Genomic DNA, 8,189 nt, shown 5'->3' with positions numbered 1-8,189 from the left:
GCAGAGAATGCCAGGCTCTTGCGCAGCTCCACTGCGTACGTCATTAAGCAAGTCAAGGAGCTACGATGGCTTTTTCTTATCAGTATATTTTTACTAATTAGCTGTCAGACATCGGCAGATGCAAAAGATGAAAAAGAAGAAGTCTTGGACGTCTGCGATAAATTTACTACTGAAATGAAGAACAAATCAAAAGATAAGTGACTTGATTCCGCATCTGAGAAATGGATACAGAAAACGGGTAAAATCATAATGCTATACAGATATCTTGAAGGGCTACCACAGTTATTAGACCAATAGCTACTCCTGGTGTGGGAATAGGAAAAGAAGTGAGGCATGAGGGCCCTTTGACACTGCTGTGGTGCTGGTCGAGGAGGAGGAGGCGTTACTGAGGTCCGATGGTTGTATTTCACTAGGGAGGCGTTGCCGAACTCCTGTGGTGATACTATGTAGTGCACTGCTTATCTGGAATACGTAACAAAACCACTTGCCATCCTCTACACATCAGAGTGACTTTAACTTCAGCTCCAAATCTATCGTTCATAAGCCCAGATTTTGGCGCAGTAACTTATAGACAGATTTCATCTCCGATAAAGGAATCCATTCTTGTAACCACCCTGAGCAAGAGGGAGATGCCCATCCTTATGAACTCCAGAGAATTTCGTCGTAAAGAATGATGGCAAGTGTGTCTTCAATGGCGCTGCATTTTTTTTGGTGGTGCATTGTCTTCCCACGGCCAAGGCAGTGCTGTCCGGGCCACGATTTAGGGGCTGGCGCCTCCACGATAGAGACGCACGCAAGATGATAGCGGCGCTATATAAAGTGCAACAACCTCGCTTATTGTCAGTGTGGCTTAGATTGGACGTTGGTATCCATACATTATTTGAAAGCAAGGCGTGAACAGGATCTATAGAGGGTGAGTGCTTTTCTGGAATAACCACGCGTGTGGACTTATCGAGAGTTTTGAAAAACACAAGTTCCACGCAAGTGAGAAAAAAAACATTGGATCTACAGGAGACTCCGTGAAGATGAGGGCTGGACCCCGTACTTAGATTCTAGTGTTACTCCACGTAAACCCTAGTCAAACCGTCATGTATAGCATATCAGTGTACAGTCTTCCTCTATGATAGACCCACGGTCTGGGGGATATATTGTTCGTCTCTTCAGTCCAGACCCTTTAGTCGTGGGTTTCGAACTTTGCCTTCCTGTAAGCGTGTCAATAAGAGAATTGAAATTGAATTAATTGTGTTACGATCAACGATATGCAAACACAGGCGATAGTTTGTAGGTGTACAGATTGTCAGCAGATCCAACATCCACTCAGCTTATTTTGTTTATATATGAAAACGATAGTTCTTGTATTAGAAAAAGACTGCTTGAAGTACTATTATCAATCGAACATTACTTATGAAATCAATTCATTCCTGACAAATGTGATTCACGGTGCTTAGTGCCTACTTTTCCCTGAGGATGTGAAATACGCTGGGCTGGAAGATGGTGTGGACATAAGATAATTGTCCTTCTGATCTAAAGCCACTGATGAATTTGTTTTGTTTCATGTATATACACGTTTTGTTTATTTTTGTTCCTGTTTTTCCAGGGTAACGCAAGATATAAAGTGTAGCATAAGAATGTATTCTACACAAAATCAAGGTCTGTAGCGCTCAATGTTACTTTGCAGATGACCTTCCAAACCTTATTTCTCTTGAGGGCAATTTGTATAAAGTGCCTGAGGTTTGGAGAAGATTACGCTGCTCAGTAAAGAAGTGTTTCAACCCCTTTAACGCACTCTTGTTTCAACATAAGCTACCGCGGGATAAGTATAGGTTGATAAGGAGGCCTCAATGGCATCTTATCTCTCGTGTCGAGGTGGAGGCAGGTCCTGGGATCCACCATCTGTGCAAGAAGGCAATAGGTGCCTGGGAGATGACCAGGTGTGCAGTACGACCGGCGTATGACATGACTGAGCACATATGTTCGGGGAGGTAATGCAAATGCATAGAAGGAACCAAGAGGCAATGAAATACTTGTTGCGATACGTCAGAACCAGAGACTTAACAGCTTTAACAACCATATGGCTGTAATTGTTTAAGCAAAGCCTGGCACTGTCATGCAAAACTTTTGGACTAGATTGTAAGCTGCATATAAAAGTCTATCTCCAGGACGTAGGTTAGACACCTTGATTGGACGAAGTGGGCAAGACTCTTGTTCTTGTACCTCGTATGATTTTCATCTGATATTAAGGGAAGGCTATTTTTTTTTTAATATTTTTCTTTCAGTGTCAGGCTCCTCAACCGAAACGTGCAACTGTGATGGGAGGGGTTATGAAAGCAGGCATTTGAGCACAGAACTCCATGGCATCTGAGCAGTGGGTGGTAGCTTCTAGTACGGTGAATACCTCCTCAATAGTGTGAGTCTGTCCTCCGTGTCATCCGCATCCAGCCCTAACCTGCAGACCGTTCTACGAGCTGGAAGTCCTCTCGTGGACAACTTGTAAGTAATCTCAGAATAACTACAGTCACTTTACTGGAGTGTCACTTGATTGAACTACTAACGTATATAAGACGGGTATCATTCCATAGCGTCACCAGCAGGCATTTGATTGACGGCCAAAGAAAAATACCGGTTGACAGTGACGCCTCGTCATAAGCAAATTCATGTTGACGTAAAATAAGGAGAGTAGCTGGTAGATTGCAGGTTGTTTGTCATATTCTTGTGTGTCACGACTTCTTGTGTGCTTTGCAGAAGAAGGTTAAGAGGCTTATGTTGAATTTTCAGTGTTGCTTTTTGCAGTTTTCTTCTTTCGCTCTATTGCTCTGCATGCTCTGCTCCTTAAATGAATATCCACTTTTTACAGTAAAATCTTATGCCCAGAGAATTGGCTTTATGCTTGTACCTTGATACTGTTTGGTATAGTAATGATCATATACTCAAGATAGAGATATGGTTGACAATCATGTAAAACCTGCAGTGAACTGTGTTCACTATAAACTACATCCCAATTATCTCTGATATTGGCTTCACGTCCAGTCTCAACCCTCATGCGACCCCTCACGTCGTTTCAACCCTCATGTCATCCTTCACGTCCTGTCTCAATCCTCATGTAACTCTCACGTCTCACCTCACCTCATATGTCCTTTGTGAGCTCATATACAACCCTCGTAACCTGCCTAAACCCTTATGAACTCTTTCAACCTTCATGTGACCCCCTGACGCCCTCACTGTCCCCGCAGGTAAGACACCCTTGGGAAGGGATGCGGCGGGGGAAGCTGATGAGGTACGTGGTGCTGGTGCTGGCAGTGAACCTGTTGCTAGTGGTGGTGTTGCAGATGACAGCGGTCACCCGCCAGGTGTTCAGGGGGCTTCGTCTGGCGCCTTTTGCAGTCTCGGACAGTCAGGTGAGCCATTCAAGCTAGTGCATCGCAGACGTACATGAATACATACACGCTTACGTATATAGTCATATATACTTATAGATATTCCCTGGCTTACACTCCCAAGTCCATAGATCGGAGTAGTGGACTTATGAGGTCAAACTTCGGTCGTATGTGTCAGGAAGCACAATCCCCCATCCTTCACATTAGTCGTAAAATAGTTGCAGAACAATAAAGTAACAATTCATGATATAGGAACCAAATATATAAAACCTATTGCATGGCTTGCATGACTACGTCCCTTATCATCATTATAATGATCAGCCTCATCACCTGCCCAGAGGTATGGGCCAAGAAGACCTTACATTCACCAGATCTCTCGGTTTTAGGTGTTGAAACTGTTCTAGCACACAGGTCAGGAGCCTCATACATCCCTATCCAATGTTGGGCGTCGACAGACTTTTGATCCTGCTTAACGCAATTTGGGAAGCTCTACCCTAATCTAGGATCACACACACACACGCACACACGCACGGGGTGTGTTGGTGTAGTGGTTAACGTAGTTGACCATTATTCACGCACGGGCTTGACAAGCCCGGCCTCGAGTCCCGTATATACATATGTTCTCACAATACTACTCTCGCCTTCACAATTGTTTACTATGTAGTCATAATTTGAGAATGGGTATATTTCGTCATACTCTGTTAACATACTGATGTATATTACCCTGTTGCTGTTGTGATGGTGTGTTTCTGATGTATACATATAAACCTGTGGCGGGTTGATGACCAGGCTGTGGAGGAAGAGGAGGAAGACATTCTCAGCTATGAGGAATGTGGGGCTTGGTGGTCACAGGAGGAATACCTCAGTAACCTCGACCCTGGCCGTGGGGTCCTCGATGCCTCGCGCACCTTCAAGACCCACCCGTTCATCTCAGTGGGCGGACAGTGGACACGGCTCAGGAATACGTGGCAGGTATGTCTCTCGAGCCAGACCTCGGCCGACCGTCTCTATTGGGTGGGGAGGCAGGCCCGGACGTGGACCGGGCCTATGTCAGTGGCGGTCTTCGCTCCCGGCGCTGACTACACCGTGGCTCTGATCGTGATCAGGTTACTGCAAGGTTGCTTTGTCGGTGTGCGTGACAGAGTCTCCTTCCATATATCTTACCCGAGGGTCCTGCCGCCCAAACGCTTGCCCATCAACGAGGAAATGCTTTTCGAGTTCCAGTGTGATCACCTGGAGTACATCAACAAGGAACTGGTGAAGAAAATGCGTCCCGAGAAGCTGAAGAAGAAAATCAAGCATTCGCATTATCCAGAGAACCTTCTGAGGAACATAGCCCGGCAAGGCTGCGACAGCACTTTTGCCTTCGGGCCAGATATTGACATGGTCTCCATTCCGGGCATGGCGGGGGCGCTCAACAGCTTTCTTCGTCGGGAGGAGACACAGCAATGTGCCGAGTGTGCCTTCATCATCCCCACTTATGAGATAGACATCAGGAGTCCTAGCAACCCAATGAACAAATTAGAACTGATGTCTTTCCTGAAGAAGGGTCTGGCGAGGTCTTACCGCAAGGATGTCTTCACCTCCAGCCAGGACAACTCTGAGCTGGGACTCTGGGAGAGCGCAGGTATGACGAAAACGCTGCAGGTTCTGTACAACATCACTACCTGGATGGACGCCTGGGAACCCATCTACGTGGCCAAGGAAACCATCCCGCCTTACGATGAACGATTCAAAGGTTATGGATTTACGAGGAGCAGTCAGGTGAGCCCTCTGGTTGGAGGATCTATACTATAACCAGGCCTTCATTTGTTTTAGATTTTTCCTCATGTCCACAATTCTCTTGCTGCTGAAGTAATGATTCCTTAAGTTCCTCTGTACACTTTTGTCTTGCCTTACGTTCCTCCGTACACTTGCCTTACATCCCTCCGTACTCTTGCCATGCCTTACGTCCCTCTGTAAACTTGTCATGCTTTACGTCCCTCTGTACACTTGTCTTCCCTTACGTCCCTCCGTGCACTTTTCTTGCCTTACATCCCTCAGTACACTTGTCTTACCTGACGTCTCTCCGTACACTTGTCTTGCCCAACTTCCACGTGTTCCCTCTTGTTCTGGACCCACACCCTGCATCGAAGAACTCTCCCATGTGCACTTAGCCATAGCCTCTGAGAAATTCATAAGCAACCATCATCCCTACCCCATTTCTGGGAAACGGCTGAGGGGGAGAGGGGCAAAGAGACAGGTATAAATAGAGGTATATGAAAACATTTATGAATAGATATTGTCATAAAATCCTCAGCTCAAGTGGTGCTAGGTGGGTCAGCTAGGGATGCAAGTACCTGTTAGTGGCCACGAGCCGAACTTCATCTGTCTGAGCGATAAATGAATATCCCCGCAGGCACTGGAGATGAACATGGCGGGCTACAAGTGGCAGATGCTGAGCAATCTGTTTCTGACTCATCGAGGCCCCCAGGGCAAAAATAGCACAAGTCGGATGCAGCAGTTCAAGGCCAATTCATTACGATATGAGGTAAGGTTTCTGAAGGAGAGGCGCCGTGTTGTCGAAAACTTCCACAGTTTTAAAATTTTATTATTCTCCACACGAGCGTTAGAAGGTAGGGACGAAGTTCCTCCATATTCCAGGCCATGAAGGCAAGGTGTACCACACCACAATAAGGTGCTGAAGCATCGGAATGACCAAGAGTATTATGAGACCCCTGAGAGGGGTGATACGGTGCCATCGCACTGGAGGATCGTACCGTTGTGCTCAAGGTGGCATGTACCGTTGTGCTCAGGGGGACGTGTACTGTTGTGCTCAGGGGGACGTGTACTGTTGTGCTCAAGGGGTACGTGTATAACTAGAGAAATGAAAGTCCATACGAATAAAAGTGAGATTATAAAGTGCATTACCAGGCTAAGACAGGATGATCTGATTGTGTCTGAAACAGAAGGACGTGATGGAAGTGGAGTGCAACACTTTAAAGGTCGTCTTCATCCCTCCCAAGGGGATCATAACGGAACTGATCCACATATAACTTGTCCTCGTTATCATCATGGTGGATATTTTTCAAATGTTCAACTTCACTCTTCCTCCCGTTATCATTATCTGTGCACTGATATACAGATATCGAATATTTCCTTCTCATCCCACGCTTACAAACGTTCTCTTTACAGGTTTTCAAAAAGGAACTCCACGCAAGATATCAGATCAATGGAACTACTCTCAAAGTACGAAATGATAAACAAAGTGATGTCAGTCAGTAGACATCAAAAATATGAAACAGAATGCAGTGATGATGATGGATGGTTCACTATGAACTGCATAGATATAAGACGAGAATCGGACTAAGTTGGATCGGTCAAATAGCCGTAGGTGTAGGCGTTACCACTCCAATCTATCTGGCAGCATCTCATCCATTATCTACCACACACTGTTGCATGATTACAGACATTGTTAACTTAAGCTTTTATAGATAATCATAATGCATCACACTGTATCATTTTGTGATGTCACATTCTTTGTATTACATTATTAGAGGATTTTTTTCTAGCTTCTAATTAGTATTTGGGTTATCATCATGCACCCGAGGTTCGAATGTTGAATTTCAGGTGGAAAACCTCATTCCCATCCATAACAAATCATTAGTTAGAATCAAAGAAGATATGATAAGATAGCATAACTGGAAAATTTATTTGCATGATGTGCGTCAATGAGAATCACGTAAACACAAGAGTCTGGCGTAGAATACAGAAATAGAAAATGGTAAAACTTCATTACAGAAAACCTCCATAATTTAGATGTAACTATAATACTTTTAATATCCTCTCCAACACCACTCCACTAGATAGTGACCTGATGTGAAGGATCTATGTACCTTCTACCCCATGATGATAGATTATCTCTAGAATCCCTCTCGAATTATTTTGTCTACATTCAGGTACCCCATCGTCTAGTACTTGACAACCTTAGCGTGATACTATCGTCCATCACAGTGGAGACCACTCCACAGAACACTCATCTTTGGTTCACAACTAGGCCTTCTCATCCGCAACCCTAACTTAAACCTCAGTCACTCCACCGTCGGGTGACTGAGGGAGCACCTTATTAGCCATGTACTGCTACCTCGGAAGAGTCAAGAAACGCGCGCTTCAACTATGCATACTGTCAGGCCTATGGCCCTCCAACCATCGTCAGGTCTCCTGCACTGATTACTTCAGCATATGTACCAGTTGGCTCTCCTCTCTCCCTCCCCTCCTCTCTGGCAGGGGTTTCTTGGCTCCTACACTACAGTCATAGGACCTCGGCAACAGCTGTCTTGCAGGACAACCAGTGAACCTTGGTAATGTCATCTTCCTCAAGCAGCACATGCAAAACAATTGTGGGACCCCCAGTAACTCTTCTTTCCTTCTCGCAACACAGCCACAGGACCGCAGTAAAGTTTCTTTCCTTCCGCTGCACAAGAACGGGGCCTCAGCAACACAACTTCTGCAACAATCTCCCCGACTCCTCCTCCTGCCTTCCACTGCACAACGAAAGTCCCTCACCAACGCCTCCCTTCTGCAGAACAACTTCGAAACACGACAAACTTCTACGTTCCCGAGGCGTAACCACGGGAACATCGGAAACGCATTAACCCTCCTGTAGGAAAACGGAAATGCCTCCTCCCATGTAACGCGCCCTGCAGCAGCATCATTGTATCAGGCAATGACACACCTCTCCAGCAGCAGCACCACGAGACTCCTACCTCACCTCACCTCCCACTCTTGTACCAAGAGTAACAGCTTGACTCTTGGGCTGCACTTTCATGAGGTTGT

At 45.7% G+C, this 8,189-nt stretch overlaps 1 protein-coding gene across 1 annotated transcript; it reads left to right on the top strand.

Moving 5' to 3' along the window:
• Window positions 1-774: 774 nt before the first annotated feature.
• LOC139746604 (beta-1,4-glucuronyltransferase 1-like) lies at window positions 775-7,062 on the top strand. Its single transcript, XM_071658012.1, has 6 exons — window positions 775-913; window positions 2,277-2,490; window positions 3,231-3,395; window positions 4,164-5,138; window positions 5,773-5,904; window positions 6,549-7,062. The coding sequence occupies exons 3-6, from the start codon at window positions 3,252-3,254 to the stop codon at window positions 6,636-6,638; spliced, it is 1,341 nt and encodes a 446-aa protein (XP_071514113.1). The 5' UTR covers window positions 775-913; window positions 2,277-2,490; window positions 3,231-3,251; the 3' UTR covers window positions 6,639-7,062.
• Window positions 7,063-8,189: the final 1,127 nt, after the last annotated feature.

The sequence above is a fragment of the Panulirus ornatus genome, chromosome 65, assembly GCF_036320965.1.
Source record: "Panulirus ornatus isolate Po-2019 chromosome 65, ASM3632096v1, whole genome shotgun sequence".
Lineage (NCBI taxonomy): Eukaryota > Metazoa > Arthropoda > Malacostraca > Decapoda > Palinuridae > Panulirus > Panulirus ornatus.
The sequence above is the reverse complement of the archived record's forward strand: the minus strand, read 5'-3'. Positions and strand labels throughout refer to the sequence as shown.

Excerpts from the sequence above, each read along its gene's own strand:
- LOC139746604 (XM_071658012.1), top strand. The coding sequence starts at position 3,252 with ATGCGGCGGGGGAAGCTGATGAGGTACGTGGTGCTGGTGCTGGCAGTG. Across the intron at positions 3,396-4,163 it reads TTGCAGTCTCGGACAGTCAG|GCTGTGGAGGAAGAGGAGGA; the intron begins GTGAGCCATTCA and ends GTTGATGACCAG. Across the intron at positions 5,139-5,772 it reads GATTTACGAGGAGCAGTCAG|GCACTGGAGATGAACATGGC; the intron begins GTGAGCCCTCTG and ends ATATCCCCGCAG.